General features: G+C 38.1%; 1 protein-coding gene across 9 annotated transcripts in view; it reads right to left on the bottom strand.

Moving 5' to 3' along the window:
- The window catches only part of MYO3A (myosin IIIA), a 146,014-nt gene that overhangs the window by 34,162 nt on the left and 94,296 nt on the right, over nt 1–17,556 (bottom strand). For 8 of the 9 annotated variants that reach the window (XR_007505795.1, XM_049798246.1, XM_049798245.1 and 5 more), the window contains exons 17-22: nt 14,408–14,534; nt 13,206–13,416; nt 11,035–11,182; nt 3,500–3,653; nt 2,322–2,410; nt 457–586 (exon numbers count right to left, since the gene is read on the bottom strand). Coding sequence is in view for 8 of the 9 variants with exons in the window: in XM_049798246.1 (XP_049654203.1) it covers nt 457–586; nt 2,322–2,410; nt 3,500–3,653; nt 11,035–11,182; nt 13,206–13,416; nt 14,408–14,534 (859 nt within the window). In the remaining variant the exon portion in view is untranslated. The remainder of the gene's footprint in view (nt 1–456; nt 587–2,321; nt 2,411–3,499; nt 3,654–11,034; nt 11,183–13,205; nt 13,417–14,407; nt 14,535–17,556) is intronic. The other variant, XM_049798248.1, reaches the window with a different exon arrangement.

The raw sequence follows: 17,556 nt of genomic DNA, 5'->3' as shown, positions 1-17,556 counted from the left end.
TTGTAAAGGACTTAAAAGACCGGGGAAACAGAGGAGTGTCTCCTCACTCTTTGCAGCAGATGTTAGGAGCCCCAGCCTTGGTTCTCTGCTACTTTAGAGAAAAATTGCACTGAGACAAAACAGGCAATTTATATATGCCCTGTCCAAAAAAGGCCAGTGACTTACCTGATCCTTTCTGTTCAGTCCTCAACCAAAGGGATGCACTCCACTCCCTGTCTTGCTCCCCTACCCTGAAGAGAGGACCCTGAAAGAAGCCTCTACCACTTCCTTGGCACTTGACCAGACCAATCCCTCCCCTGCAGCTTGAGATGGCTGGGGCTCCATTCTGTATAGATTCTAGGGTTGGAAAGTTAAGCCACAAAGCGTATAATGTCATCAACAAATGGTCATATGAAACCTAGCAGTGGTCATCACGAAGGCTAGAGAAGAATAAAAATATTACCGCAAGAGCAATACCTGTTTTTGTAAGAGGATGGGTTACCAACTGTCGTGTCAGATTGTTTTCAGATGATCGCAGTAGCAGCACAATATCAGCTGGCAGAGTATCTCTATTTTTGGCTAGAAATCCACTTGCATTATATAGAACCTGTTTAAAAAGTGCATTTATGCATCTTCTGGGCTTTTGAAAAGTAATTGTGAATTTAAGCACTCTGGCATGTGGCTTTTAATATACCAAGATACACAAATAGTTTTTCAGCCATCAGGCTTGCTCTTGCTTACAGTATTTTTGATCACTGAAAGCTCTAACTTCTCAATACTGAGAACCATTATGATGCAGATCACTAAAAGCAAATCCATCATTCCAAAGTAGCTTGGATTTATTTTCTATAATGCAGATATGTTAATATTAGTTTTAGTCAGTGTGGATTTATCACTAGGACAAGTGTATTGTAGTCCTTTACACCAGTACCTGTGTAAAGGGACAATTAACAATGCACTTGATTTCAACCCTATCACACAGGATTACCCAAATGACTGTACAAACTTTCTGTCCCATTCATATCGTGCTGTACTGGACCCAGGACTTACCACTCTTCCTAGAGATCTCTGTATTAATTGTAGAGGAAGTCTGCAAAATCACAAACTGCATATTGGCAATTGAAATCTCTCTAAAAATTCCAGGAATGGTGTACCTAACTCAAAATGTACCTCCAGGGCTCTATCTCAATGATGCTGTAAAGGACCCACAAGAAAACCTGGCCTGTGAAGAAAGGTAGAAGATACTGGCATATTTAATTTAGAAAAAAACCCTCAGAAAACAACCAAGTAACAGTCTTAAATTACAAAAAAGCCTTGTAAAGAAACAGGAAATTGTTCTCCAGTTCCACAGTAAACAGGACTAGCAGTAATGAACTTACATCACAGCAATGGAGACATAAGTTAGACAGTAGGATAAACTTCCTAACAAAAAAGCTTGTTGAACACTGGAGAGGGCTGATGGGGCACTGGTGGAATCCCCATCTTCAGTGGCTGGTACAGAGAGAGCTGGCTCTCCGCTCCTCAGCGGTGAGATATGCTATGCTGGTAAAGGGTAATACAGCTGGAGATGAGGTTCAGAGGAGTTACTGCAGGCCTTTTGTAGCTGGCTGTCTTACACAAGGGGCAAGTTATCTTCCATCAGCTGATGGGCAGTACGTTGCCTCTTTCCAGGCCAGCTGCTCCAGCACTGCACAGACACAACACAGTTTCCTACGTGAGACAGCAATGCCCACTCCATACCCTTTAAAAGAGCTCAAAAGGAGGTGGGAGCTCCTGCTTTCACAAGGCAAGGTTCAGGTGACCAGTGCCATCTTGCTGCAGTGCGTCAGAAACTCCTCCTGAGTTTGAAAGGCATGTGCAGCAAGTCACTTTGTACAGGAGGGCAAGATGCTGCTCATCAAATGAAGCAGAAAGCAAGGCCTGCACTGTCTACCTGGCTGATGACAAAGTACAGAACTAAGTAAGGCTGATGGGGTGTAGGAGGTAGTTGAAAGAATGGAGCTGGATCCTGATTCGAAGCAGTGGGAACAAGCATGGCACAAGACTTTGAGGAACTAAGGGGAAGAGCACTAAGTTGCATTACACAATTGTTATGTTTTGGTTCTTCTATAATACAGTCAGTTCATTTACCTGGTGACATTTAGGAAAAATACACTCCTGCTATTGCTTTTTTTTATGAGGGAAAATAACATTTTCATTTACTTTTGATGTGTAAGGCACTGCCAATGTTTCCATGCCAGGCCTGAATAGATGAAGGTTGAGGACCAACCCAGCTGACCTCTTCTGTTTCCTTCCAGCCCTACCATTCCACAATCCCCAACTAATGTCATTAGGTCTCTTACCTTTCCTGCATAATGATAAATCCCAAAGGTTAGATCTACTCTTTTAGGTCTCCAAAAATATTTTGATTTCAAATTATCTTCAAATTTTTCTGAAAAGAAACACATTGCTTATCTTACTGGAGTTACTGTGCAATAACTGTCTTCCAAAGCTCTATCCCTCTAAGGGTATTGCCTGACTTCTCAGACAATGCAGAGGCACAGAACAGACTCTGATGTTTTTAAGGACAAAGATACCATAATGGTCCTGTAACAAAAGGCACTGGATAGAGAATATGGGAGCTCTTGTGTCAGTTACTTACTTTGTACCAATTTTTTTCTGTGTGACCTCAGAAAATTGTTTGCCTTTCTAAGCTTTTGATCTTCATACACAAAACAAGGTAGTAATCCTTCCTAAGGATTCCTTGGGGAATTGTGAGGAAACATTTACCAATTGATTGAGAGCCTCTGTACTGTAGACTAAAAGTATGAGAATAGAAGGACAGCAAGCTCATATAATTGCTTTAGCATGGGCATCGTTACTGGATGTTATTAGGTTTTGTGATTGGCTGTTGGTTAAAACTCTCACGTGACATTTTGCACAGTCAGAAATGAATGAAACAAGGATTTATCTGCACAGAAACCCCACTGAAATAAATAAATCAACCTTAACTGCAACTACTCAGCAGCACTGAAATATTCAGGATCTGAATTATAAGGTATTTAGGTGTTTTAATTTCTGAGTAGAAGAAAACAGGAAGCATAATTTCCCGAAAGGCACCGAGGCAGGTTTGCAGCCATTACCCTTAAAAAGTACAAAAATCCTTGTTCAGATACAGCTCATCAAAAATCTCAGAGCTGAACATGACTCAACTTTGAAAACAGTGTTCCTGGCACAGGAATCTTGAGTTTTAACTCAGTTTGATCTTTATCTTTCAAGCCCTGCAGCTAAAAATTCCTGAAGGCAGGACAATTCAAAGCCTGGATCAGCAGTTTAGGTTCATTTGTACTCTTAATGTTTCTCTCCCTATCAACTTCAAAGACACATCCATCCCTACATGCATGCCTTCCTCAAACACACTGTGACACTGGAATGTGGGCTCACTAAAAACATAACTAGCATACAGCCTAAACTGGATGCACCAAACAGAAATCTGACAGGGAGATGTCCTGCAAAACTGTGAAATAAACCATACACTTACCTACAAGTGTCTGATCTGTTGCTTGTGGGAATCGGCTTTCCTCATCCAGCAGGGACAATAAACCCATTGGTTTCTGCAGGAACATATCTAAGAGGGGTCTGTTGTCCTCATATTCTATAACTCTTGCATCAACACCTTCATATAGGTATTCATTCTGTAACAGACAACAGAAGGCATGTTTTGTCTATGTATATAGAACCACTTCAGAAAATAATTTACAAACTGTCAGTTGTAACAAATTAAAACTACATTGAAAAAGTATGTCCTGGGGCTAAAGACATCAAGGTTTTGCAGGAACAAATGTCGTTTGAGATCTATCGCACTGTCAGGCTATATATTTTAATTTGCCTTTGGATATGTAAGTGCTTCCTATGGCATATTTGGTAAAGTAAGATACTTTCCAGGAATATGCAAGAATTAAAGAAACAGTTGAAGAAGATAAAGTCTAGTTTTTGCAGGTGGAGACCTCAGTGTCTATTTACTTCCCTGGTCTGCAATGTAAACAAAGTATTTCTTAGTCATTTAGAGCTATATTTACATTCCCAATTCGTAGCTCAGATCTATGTGATGTACAGTGACCAGGATTTACAAAAGTGACTACAGATTACAGAGGCCTCACTTGTTTGATCCCCCTCCTCAAACACCTGGAAAAGTTCTTATGTAGATAAGAATGGTGCACACACTTTCTAATAATTAAAGAATGGTGCACATACTTTCTAAAAATTAAATAAATTGTCTCAGGTTGGCCATTACAACATTTTTACTCCTTTTAAGGAACTAGGGAAAGGTATTCAGCAAGATTAAAAAACAACAGAAAAGCTCATGGGGGTTTTCTGTGTTTTTTTTTTTTTCTCCTGAAGACTGAAAATATCTCTGGATTCCTACCAGACTGAGAAAACCTTGGTAACAAATGCTGCATCCACAGTGTGTTGCAATGACTTTATCTTGAAAATATTTTAAATTATAGCTGAAGAATACAAGAATGACTTTCTTTAATCCTTCAGCAAGGCAGAAGACAGCCATAGATTTACCAAGAGAAGGATGCTCTAGGGACTGCCACCCCTCCATTATTTTCGTCTGCATTATGTAATGCAATAGCAGTTATCCACTGCACAGCGCTCCCATATATACTAGGGCTGCCTTCAGTCCTGTACGGGCTGTACTATGAAAAGACATAATTAAGCCTTTTGATCTACTTCAGAAATTATCTTTCTTCCAAAGGATAGGACTTTATAAAAGTGTTGCATTAATGTATGGCGTTAACATCACAGTTGTGCCATCCTGGAAGTCATTGTGAGAAGAGTGTCATAAACATGAATGATGGCTAATATTAATGAGTTCAAAGACCTCTAACCCTGAGAGACCTCTCCTTATGTGTCATTCACTTGAGACTGAATGAGTGAAGAAGGCAATATATTGAGCATTTTGAAAAGGAGTTAACTGCCATACACAAGGAAAAGCACAGTTTATTAGACTTCATACCTCTTAATCTCTAAACCAGAGAGAAACAGCAAAATGAATAAAATCAGTGTCATTGTCCTGGAAATACAGACCCAAATTAATAAATCTGCTGATCCCTTTGAAAGAGAACACAGAATATATACCTAAACCCTACCCAGATTGATCTAATTTCCCAGGACACTCTTCACTCTAAGGTTAGGTTATGGCTCAGTTTATATGCCTGTACAAGGGTGTAAGCAGTAAGAACCTCTCCTGCAGCCCCATGAGGGCTCCTCCTCTCAGACACATAACATTAACTTCATTCATGTCTCCCCTGGAGCAGTGGACAGGTGGAGTTTTGCTTTTTATTTTGATCAATGACCTGAATAGCAGGACAAGACAAGAGAGTAATAAATGTATCACTGATATAGGCGAGAAGTTAATTATATACCTGTAGGAGCTAGTGGCAGGAAGGGAACGAATCCGTGTTATCTCCCAAAGATAACACCGGAGTAGGGGCAGCTTAATGAAGGCTGTACCAACACACGGATGTTACGTTCATGAAACCAGCTGTTACTGCTTAGGATTATCAAAAGTACACTTATCAAGGGGAAAAAGGGAAGAGATTGCTCAGGATGAATCTATCAGAGAAGAGTGTTTCTGTGACACTCGGACATCGTCAAACAAGCTCTGTCAGACAACCTATCCAATGATTAACTTTTTCTAACTTCAAATGCTTGTGAGAGAGACTGGTTTAGAGAGCTGATAAAAGAGTTCTTGAAACTGAAAGGAGGTCCGTAATAGCTGTACTACTACACCCTAACAGCAACATCTGCTCCCCTCTCTGCCCGGCCAGTGCGTGAGGCCTGACCTCCAAGCCTGCAGCATATGTGACCATTTGGTCTTTTGTGTCTGCACCTTGACAACTGAACGAGTGTCAGAGCTGATAGTTTTGGTAAGGCTGCCGTCTGCCCAGTAGGATATGGAAGGAGTTCACTCCATCACTTCCCATGGGCTCCTGGATGACGGCTTATAACCAAGTCTTCCAGGCACCAGTGTGACAGATGGCTCAGAAATAAGATACCATATTATATTTTCTTATGCAATGCTGGTCTTCAATCATATTATTAGGATATAAGCAGCAAGGATAAAAGCCTTAACGATGCACATCATAAAACTGTAATGAAATAGATCTTATTTGAATTAATAAGCTGAATCGGCTACAGGATTCTGTAATCCCCCACGATGTTTTATGACAGGAAAGCTCCTTAAAATAGCAGCTGCTCATTGAAATTCTAAAGCGTAATGCACTAGAAAGTATTCCTATGGATGTGATGTCAAAAGGAATGACTGAGTTACACTAATACTTGGGCTCCTATCTCATCTCAGTATTGCATTGTATCTTTTCTGTGATCAAAACTAGGTAATATTAGCTTGTGCAACCTGGTTTCACTTAGTAACAAAAGAATAATTAAATGCATTAGGAAATGGTCTTCATGTTTAGTAAAAAAAAAGTAATGGCATTTTGCTGCGTACGCTTTGGTGTAAATGGAAACACCGGAGACTTACTCAGAATGAACCTTTTCCAGCTTAAAGTAGAAGATTAAATTGTCATATGAATGTAAAATAAACATTGCATATAGTTAATGTAAAAAGTAGCATCCTCCCAACTGATAGTAACCTTGCCACTTTCCAAAACGTTTTAGGTATTTGACATTATAGCTTTTACTTTTTACAGAAGAATCACAAATGAGAAAGAAATGCAAAGGTTGTCTTGCTGGACAATGTTACCTGCAGATCATGGAGCTAACAGAATTAACTTACATCAGTACCTTAGATGTAAAGGAAACACCTTGAAGGACAGGACTGAAGGTGAAAAAGTTGTGTTTTGCTTAGTATTAACCTAAAAAAAGCTTGTGCCAGCATTCATTCCACTGAACTATAGACACATAAAATAAGTGGTTAGGTTGAGAGCTCACATTCCCTCCCCAGTCAGTGGAGACAGAGATGTCTTGTCTCCACTGACTATTGGGAATGTAAACTATCTTTATCTTAAACTATACTCCCCACTTCAGCCTTTCTGTTAAGTTAGGGAAAGGAGATTGCATTCAGGCCCAAAAGCAAGAATATTAAGTCAACAATGAAGAATAAACTCCCTTAATTCTGTCTTGAGTTCTCCAAGTTGGCACACAGACTCTGCTCTAGCAGACACCCTGGGCCTTGGGTGGTAGTATCACTGTTCCTTCCTACTATTCCTATCACTTCTGAGGCCATATTTTTGTAGGCCACACTTCCGAGGAAAGCAAAACTGTGAACACTTTTCAGATTCAGATACAGAAAAGAAACCACTGACAATGCTAAAACCATGTCACCTGCAACACTGAAAGTACAATTCAGCCTTATGAGTTCATTTATTATTTGGCTTCATTGCTCAAGTTGCCAAAAAATGATTCACCTTCCCTAGTTATATAATCACGACTTATTAGGTTGACATGGGTTAATTGAGAACTAGACTATAATCAACTGATTTAGGCCTTCCTAAAGAAGACCTCCCACTAGATATGTCAAATTTAATCTAATTGCATGTGGTATGGAATTGAACAGGACAAAAGAAGGAAAGAAATGAAGTAAAGTACCTATAAGTTTTACTTCTCTTGAGGGAAGTATGAAAGAAATTAAATTCTACAGTCTTCCCTGGGTAGACTGACAGGGTGCAGTGCAGTGTTGTGCTAGAGATTTCTGAGGTAGCATAGAGCAATCGAACATGTCTGTCTGGCATTGCACAGGGCCGTGGAGAGATACTAGCCTGGGTCTCCAGCAAAAGGATAGCTCCATCAGCATGACGGTCAGCTTGGGCTAATGCAAAGTCAATGCAAAGGTCTTGGTGACTGCTGGCATCTGCCTTCTCCTAAACATAACTCCTGTCTTTCAGTATCAAAGACACAAACCCTTACATGTATGTAAAGTCAGGCAGACACATCAGCAAAGGGCAAGGGTGATACTTCGTATCATTAACAAGAACAATTTCAGTCATACGATTTTCAAAGTATTTCTTTTTTTCCATGTACAGAAAATTTTGTAATTATATTTTCTATTTCCCTGCAAATAACTTTCTCTCATTTGTCTGTGGGGAGGGCCTATATTTACAACTAAAGTACATTACTGGTGTTAACACAGGAGAGTCCTTATGGTGAACAAAAAATATTCTGAAGCCACCTGCTTTCTCAAAGACTGTTCGTGTGATGTAAAACTGGAACAACTACGTTATTAATAAGTAAAAAGTGATGTCTTGTAACGACTATGAATCATACTGCAAATCATCCTGTGCCATTGGGTTGGAATGCAGAATAATATGTTTGTCATTTCCTGGCTCTGAAAGGGGGGGATTTACACCCAGACTTGCACGAACTTTATGTAGCTCATTCTGCACTGCCATAGTAATATCTTTGGAGACTACTACAAGATAATATAATGAAGTTTGATATAATCTAGTGTAGTGGTGTCATGTAAATTAAAGTAGACATCTTACTTGGTTGGTATTACCGGCAGGATGTGGACACTCGTAATAGGAATATTGGGACTGGTATAAATGAAATATGAATGGAAGTGTGTGTATAAGCACCAGAAGAAAGAGCCTTAGAAGTATGGCCTGTGATTTGAATGAACATTTGTTCACAGCAATAAAATTGAGGGAATTGTTGTTTCTATCAAGACCAGAAGGCACTCACTCACATAAAAACACAGCGCAGACAGCTAGAGAGTGGAACACCCTCTAAATCTGACAACAGGAGGATGACGGCAAGGTTACAGCACATCACATGTGCCTTTTCTTTTCCTGTGAGCCCACCAAGGAAACAGACTGTAGGCCTAAAGATGTATATATTCCGAACAAGCAAAACCAAATAACGACCTTCCCTAAAGATTATGGAGGCTGAAGTAAATAATCTTCTGAGGCGAAGAACTTCCCTGAAACAACTGATGATTGCTAAAGGGTGTAAAAGATCTGTCCAAAACCTATTTCAGCAAGAAGAACCTAAGAGACATGATGAAGACTCGCTAGCTGGTGTCCCTTATTCTCTGTCTTGCTCACAGATGATCCTGGCCAGACACTTGAACACACACATCCTGGTGCTTTCTATGTGGGTGTGAGTCAATGAAATCTATGAGAGAATGAGTGGGAGTGGGTAAAATGGACACACTTAGAGATTCTGTAAACAAACATCACCTTCCCCTTCCGTAAGGTCTGTAATTGTCATATTAATTTCCTACAGGGAGAAATGGGTAAACCGTATGTCACCAAAATCAGAAGTTCATTTTTTCCCTCATTTGCTCAGCGGCAAAATAACCACCCTGACCTCTCTGCAGTAGGGCATGTGCAGGAGAGCAAACTATTCCTACGAGATTGTGACACCACGAACCTCTGCACTGGTATAGGTCTGGCCAAAACGTTCTGTATTAGGATATCTAGAAACAAGTAAAGGCAGATTACACTGAACAGGACCCAAGTCTAATTAAAAAAGAGAAGGAATATTAAGACAATATTTGGGCGTACAGGGATAGGGTTAGGAAATCCAAGGCAGGTCCATCAGGAGCAAAAAGGCAACTAGGGAAAATGTGGGCCTGCTGCTTAACAGGTGTGGATGAGCTGGAAAAGGCTCGATGCCTTCTTTGCCTTGGTCTTGACTGATAATCCCAGGTGCCCGAGACCAGAAGGAAAGTCTGGAGCAAAGAAGACTGACCCTCAGTGGGGGAGGATCAAGTTAGGGAACATTTGAGCAAAGTGGACGTATGCAAGGCCAGGGGACCTGGTCAGTGCCTGGATTTGACGGGAATAAATAATGGTGCTGCGGCCTGTGCTATTTCCATCTTTCAGCTGTTAGAAACAGCAGTAGCCAAGTGCTCTTTTTGTGTGAATTTATGCACTTTGGAAAGAAGATGCCTAAGTAATTATAGTTTTTCAGGCTAATTTCTCTCTGACTTTTAGATGGTATTAAAGACAAGGAAATACTTGTGACTGAGAATCTCCCACATAAATCTATAAAAAAACCAACAAGGTCTAAGACCGCAAGACAGCATTTCCTGAAATAACTGGAAACAGGATAAAACATTGATCCATATTAAAAAAAAAGCCATTTTACACATAGATACATACACCTTTAGACTGACACATGCAGTACACACCTGCATACATAGACACATTCCAAACTTGTATCTGTCTCATTCTTAAAACAAGCAGTGATTAACACTGACAAAATACTCTTTTTCTATGAATAATTAAAATCAGTATTCAGGAGGATTTTCATCTATGTATCATAAAACCCAATAATTTCAGTAAAACAGAGAAAGTATTATTTCACCTAAAATTTGAATGTTGACTGTTTTGCTCATACTGAATTCTGGAATATTTCTACCTTCAGCAAGATTAATATATTTTTTTTCCTGGACATGTTATTTCTTCAAATAGCAATACTGAATAATGATTTTAAGATGGTTAATTTAATTCTCATGGAATTATTTACAAAGTTGAGGTCACCTTTTTTGAGGTTTTCCACTCTCCTCTTCAATTTCATAAACTTTTATAATTACAACTCCATTCCTTTTCTCTGTTTTACATCAAATTATTTAGATTAAATGCATCATTATTTAGCTTAGATGATCTAGTTCCTGAATAAGTACAAAATAATTGCAAGATTTTCAGTCTTTAATATGGAACTTCAGTGTTCATTAAGCTTATTAGTAAGCTGTTATGAACGCTGCACTTCAAAAATTATGTTACCACTCATTTATTTTTTTACTGTAGAATCATACATTACATCACTTATGTTATTCCTCAAGAAAACAACATTGCATTTGCATCAAACCGATTATCGCTGTGTTATGTTGCTTAGATACTGTAAATTTCAACTTTAATGTGTTTTTTGTAGGCATTTTACTTGCAAATAGCAAGCACTGCTTCACAGAATACATATTCAGGAAACATTTTTAATAATCTGCAATTTACAACCTATTATGGGGAAGGAACAATGTAGTTTTCTTGAGACAAGGTTTTATATGTTCAGCAATATTAAAGCTTTATCAAAATATTGAACACATACCTGTTCCCAGGCAAAAACATGTTGATTGAAGTAGAACTGAATTTGTTCATTGGCAATGTTGATACAGAGTTGTTCAAAAGAATTTTTTTTGAAATTCTCAAAGCCAAAGATATCAAGAATTCCAATGTTCAAACCATCATCGTTTCCACTGCAAAGATTGAATAAACTTTCTATTGTTGTATCTTTAGTTTACACTGACTAGCTTCATTATTATTTCACAAAACGAAATAATGAGCCAAATCTGTATGCCAGTTAAATAGGATAATATTTGCTAAACCAGATATCTCTTAAAATAACAATCAATATTTGTTTGAAATACAATAAATGCACATCAATTCAAAGATGACTATTTGCAGACCAGATACACTGAACCACATAATGACCGAGTCAATCGATAAGCGTATAGAGGATTACAATTTTGTTTTTAAACTAACATTTGCTATTTATTATTCTATTGTAAAAAGCTGACCACAGTACAGAAACAACATGCAGTTCTTTTTATTTCTCTTGTAATAAAACAGGCTTTACTCACCAGCATCTTGAAATTTAAGATTGCTGTCATTAAATATTATTTCTTCATATTATTTATTGACAACAATTAAAACTGCTTATTTTAACATGAAAGTCAAAAGAATGAATAGCTAGACTTTTTATACATCTAAATAACTACTTTAAGTACTGGAGCGTGGTATGAATTTAAATTACCATTAAGTTCCAGAGAAGTACTACTAGTAAAAATTTCAGTTTGAAATTTTAGCTAAGGCATTTTGAGAGATAAGTGGTCATTTCTGCAACCAGAAAAAAGCTCTAATATTTGTATTTATTTGCTAAAACAAAAAATTAAGAGGATATAATTTTATATCAAACTGAAGTTGACATTAGTGTCTTTTCCTAGCTAAATTAAAAAAATAAATCATTCTATCTATAAAACCCCTTTGACGGGCTATCTGTAACCATTTTTTTTTTTTTTTCATAAAAATTTAGGAAATTGGATACGAAGAAACAGCCTCAAGATACTCATGAATAGCACTTGAACCTCTTTGTGAAGTCCATCTCAAAAATGGAAGCGTTTCACAGTGGAGGGATCAAAGCTATTTGTTGATTTTGATCTGAATTTGGTGACTATTTTATCTATCTGGAAATTACATTTTTGGTGAATAGACTGCTGAAATTTCTCTGCCCCATTCCTTCTCAGACCTAATTACATATAAATAGCAAATACAAATTATTTTACTACCACAAAACCAAAGCAGACTTCTGGGTTTTTTTCTTTTAATAGTGAACATTTCAGGTTGAACTTTCTGCCTCCTCACCAGCATAAGTATTCAATTTGAAAAGGGCTCTGTAACAGGCAGGTGAGAGAGGCACCCAGGCTAGCAGTGCTGCCCCATCTATCATGAAATTTATCTTATCACTTACTGATTAAAGTTCTGTTTATTGCTGCTCTGCTGTAAGCAAATATTTGAAAGTTTAGACAAATTTTAGGATTGCAGCCTTGGCTTCCCTCTGATGTTTAAAAAAAAAATTAAAAAAATCCAGAAAATCCAGATTTGCAAACGAAAGCTATTTACTACTGATATTCCTCTTGAGGTCGTTACAGGTTTTCACTGCTATTATCAGCCATAGAGGGCCCTGACCTACAGGATCTACAATGCAAGCCACATCATTTCTTCTCTGATTAATTTGCAAAATGTGTTATATCCTCATTCCCAATATCTTTCTTGTCTCTGTGTTTAAAATGTCACCTTGTAAAGGTAGGCTGGACATTAACCTCGGTAAATGCATTTGGAAACTACTCTCACACATATATGAAACCACGCTCATAACAAGAGTGACAGAAGCAACAGCATCAGTGTAAATAAGAGCAGAATTTGACCTATGTAATCAACAGATGAATGTCAAAAGTTGGGCCTGAAAAACTATGAAGGAAAAAGTAGTTAGTATGTAACTTACAAAGGGTTAAATGAGTAAAGGTCAAACAGGAAAACACTAGACACCCGTGCTATCCATATCTACTGTATTTTCACTGCATACTATGAAAAGGATAAAACCTTTTTTTAACATGGTGGTGTCATAAGCAAAATGGTAGCAGAGAAAAAGTAGATAAGAAAACTAAAAGCTTTAGTGTAGACGATATTGTTCTCTCTTTAGTCTGGAAAAGCTTCTTTTACCTTAAATGTTTGTCAGGTTTGAGTAAAGTGTTGATGCGATTGACTATCCAGCTGAAGAGGCGCCCATACAGTGCTTTGGCCATGGCATCTCTGACATCAGTGGCCTTTTCCACAGTGTTGGGACGAATAATTGTTTCTCCTCGAGTCACTACACAGTGAGAGGTGAGGGCCTCTTGCAGTTCATCTGCCTGAATACACAGCAAGGACGCACCTAGGAAGGTTGGTCACAGGTATAGCTCAGAGCCAGATTTTGAAAGGATTTTTGATATGCATTTTTGCAATCAAAGCTGCAAGTGCGATGTATTATGAATAAGGCCCAAATCAAAGCCTTGAACTATGACTAATGAGGGTGTTCACACCAAACAACTGGCAGTATTTAATTTAGTCACTAGCCTTCCTAGCTTCCACTGCAGTCAATGAGTAAGTGATTCAAAGCAGAGACCTTTAGGTTCTAAACTGCTTTATCAAGGAGGCTATTTCTCCAAACTGTCTATGGAGAAATGCTAGGGAATCTACGTGACTATGTCTGGAGTATGTAAGTTGTGAGGTGTGAATATCCCTCTCAGTTATAATCTATCCATACAAGCCGCTGCTGTCCTCCTTTTGCTCAAGGAAAGGGGTGCTTCTTTCCCAGTTCCACAGTATTTTTCTGTCTATGGCAGGAAAACATGAAAGAAGATAGCATGAAGACTTCATTATCTCCCCACCTGTAATTACTGAGAAAGAGTAGCACCTTTCTTGAGAATTTTGCCCCTTTCCTTCCTCTGCTCCTCCCGGCAGCCTATAATGTAAGGTATCCCTTCCAAAGAATTAGTGAGATGTGTTTCAACAGGCACATGTAATGAGTATCTGAGAAGGAAACTGGAAAAGAAACTACTCAATGTGCTAATGAGGTTCTCCATCAAATGTTTAAATAACCGTCAAATTTCAAAGATTTCCTTTGCAGGCATCTGCAGTATTAGTCATGTTTCCTGAATGCCAGTGAACTGGTTAGTCAAATAAGGTGCGGAACGTGGAAAATTTTTTCTTTTTACAGTTGAATTCAGGTGGGCTTGGAATTAATCTATCTTTAGCATTTAATTATTCTTGCAAAATTTCCATGTGAATACAGATTTCACTGATAACTCTCTTGCAATAAAAGACATACATTCACTATCAAAACACTAAAGGAAAGTGATCTTAAATCAAGAAAAAACACTCACAATTCTCAAGGGCTACTGGATTGGAAATGTTGCTCTTGTCAATCATATGTTCAGATACCACTGTAGAAAATTCAATGTTACCCACATTTAAAATGGCAGCCAGGACACTGTACACACTTCCAAGTTCCTGAAAAGTATAGTAAAAAAAATGCAATACTTAATAGCCAGATAGATTTGTCACTTCGGTTTGTAGGATGGGCACATGTGTGTGTTGTTTCCTGTTGTCTGCCACGTGCCCACAACTTTTAGGAATACTGTTCTCAGCAGTCATTCCCTGTTCTGTAGTCAGCATAGTCTTTCAGGTGTAAGTCACCCAAAGAGGGCAAGACAAACTGTAGCCTAATATCTCTTCCATACTTGTCAAAAGGACAGGATTGACATCGAGTAGGGGAAGCACAAAATAGTGGTGAACATAATCCTCTTACACAGAAAGAATTCAGAGGTTATTTATAGTCACCCTTCACTGTGCCTGCAGGCACAACTGTGTCTAAAAATGTAATACCTAGATTCAAAATAAAATAAAATAAAAAAAAATCTGCATCTATGTTTCTTGGACCATGGAGACAAAGGTACTCCAAATAAGAAGTCTGCAATGGCTCCCACTGATGTCATCAGAAAAAGTTTCACTGTGAGAAGAGTGAGACCTCACATCTCTGATGCATCAAAGCACTTTACCCTTCAAAATGTCAGTTAGAAACTGCGTACTCACCAAAGCACTTAAGTATGGACTTTAGTTAAACATATTTAAATTTCAAATGACTTAGTAGGTTCTGAAGAGGGATTCTGCCTTGAAAAAGGCTAGTATTAGTCTGGACAGTGAAGTGATATGTACAGTAAATTAAATATGACAGATAAAATAATATTTGTAATTAATTAAGTAATGCTTTCATTGCAGGTTTGACTGAGATTTGAACTGTGAATTTTCATCTGAACTGTGAACGTTTATAAGTATACTTGATGATCTCTCAGTATTTTCTACTCAGAAATGCTGGGGTGTTCCTGTAAAGCAGACTAGGTTTTAAGTTAGGAATCTGTGATACTATGCATTTTGAGGCACGTACTAATAGTGTATTTTATAAATAGCAGGTTTATAAGTTTTATAGTAGTTTTATAAGAAGCAGTTTTGTAAATTTGATTGGTATTTTATAGACAGACTTTTCATAACTGCACAGCATTTTATCCCTAATATTCAATAGTTTGCTGGTACCATGTCAGGTATCATTTACTCAGATAAAATCCTTAACTGCTTTAGAATACTTGATCTTGTTTTCAACACTTTCAGAAATTAATCTAGCAGTTAATAAATTAATTATTCCAGTGACAGCAAGACTTACTAGATAAGCTCACTCTAAAAAATTATGCTCAGGATAATTGCCACACAGTTTACCTACGTTTTAAGCAATCATTTTTATTTTAAGCTTAGGGACACAGATGAAATGGAAAGAAATGGATAGCTTAACCTCTGCCATTGTGCTGTACAGTATGTATGGCTGCTGACATTTTTGTGCCCTTTTCCAGTGTGTTTGAATTCTGGCTTGATCTGTCTCATACAGCATGATTATTGTTCACCTCAGGCAGTCCTTTCCTATTAATTTTGCCACGCAGCCTGAAACAAAACAGTGTGATTTTAAGACAGGGCGTACTGACAGTAGGTACTATTAAAGCCTGCCAGTCAGTTAAAAACAGATTTCTAAGAAATAAAGCCTTATTTAGGTCTCAGTTTTAATTGAAGAGGAGAAGATATTCTGTCAAAGGTCTTCTGCTAATAAAACATGGAACATGCTTATATAGAACCTCCTCTGGGCACTGCGATGAATGTCAAAGCTTAAGGCTGCATTACTAAAAATGAATTTAGAAAAGAAACTCATTGTCTTACACTATCTTTTTCCTCACTGAAAATAAATTGTCTCTGCACATGTATCCTAGAACAGAACCTCAGTGTGGGAAGAAGACTTCTCTGTTCCTTCACTCTTGCAAACACAGCCTCAGACAGGCTGATTGACACTGTAGAGGATGTAAGACAGGTTAAGGTGGATGGGGCTCACATGTAACCACAGTTAGATTGCCTGTGGTACCCAACCTGCTTCTGAAACTGGGGGGGTTCTACAGGTGGGTAATTCTTTACCGATTCAGCTCACGGTGGCTTGCTGAGTTAATCAAGTGAAGATCCATGCTAGAACTGCACAGTGTGGCCAGTGACGTAGTTCTAACTGGATCTTCAATATGTAAGAAAGGTCTCTCTTGGATAATCAGGATTATTGTTTCCATACATCCAAGTGAACAAAAGAACCAGGAACAAAACCAGACTTGTTGCTTTTCATGGTATAAATTAGAACTTATCAAGGTCTCTGGTGCTGTGACAAAACTGCTATCAGTGCTGAACAGTGCATATCCTTCCGCGCTGCTTCTGGAAAGGTGAAAGTACAGGTGTGAAAGGATGTGATAGTACAGGTGTGGATATTACTAAGAGCAGTTGTGAATAAGCTTGTAGAGGAGAAAGAGACTGTAAACTCCACTGCTAATATGACTTAATGCAAAATGAGTATGGAGGAACAGAATAGGTGAATAAATCTGTTCTGCTAGCTATTCAAATATTTACATTGAGGGAAACTAGAAATATTCAACTGAAGTGAGTAATTTGCTGTGAAAAGCTCCTTAAAACATGCAGTTTTGTCAAAGAAATTAAAACATACATTCATTCTGCAGCACTAGTGCTATATTTCACAGATACTATACGGATCATACTCCTACTATCGTCTGTGATAAATAAAGTCAGAGGTAAACTACAGCTGTAATGCACCACTCTAAGAAGAGAGAACTAGGGTGTAGGATGGGGTTTCCTTCCCTTGCATCCTATTTTATAAATCCAGAGGCCTGTTTTTATTTTAATTATACCAAAGACAGCCTGAGGAGAGGGGTTTAATGGCCAGCAGAGCAATGATATGAGATCATAAAGAAAGAATGGGTTCAGTTAATGTTTAGTGATGAGATTCACTCAACAGGGATGTAAAAACGTCAACTTTACCCCTGGAGTTGTGAAAATGTATGGAGTTCATCAAAACTGAGATCAACTCAATGAATTTTTAGAACTCTCACCATGGACTTCATCTTAAAACAGAGATGAGGCTCATATTCCCAGGCCTAAAATT

This window comes from Accipiter gentilis, chromosome 4, assembly GCF_929443795.1.
Source record: "Accipiter gentilis chromosome 4, bAccGen1.1, whole genome shotgun sequence".
In the NCBI taxonomy this organism is placed as follows: Eukaryota; Metazoa; Chordata; class Aves; order Accipitriformes; family Accipitridae; genus Astur; species Astur gentilis.
The sequence above is the reverse complement of the archived record's forward strand: the minus strand, read 5'-3'. Positions and strand labels throughout refer to the sequence as shown.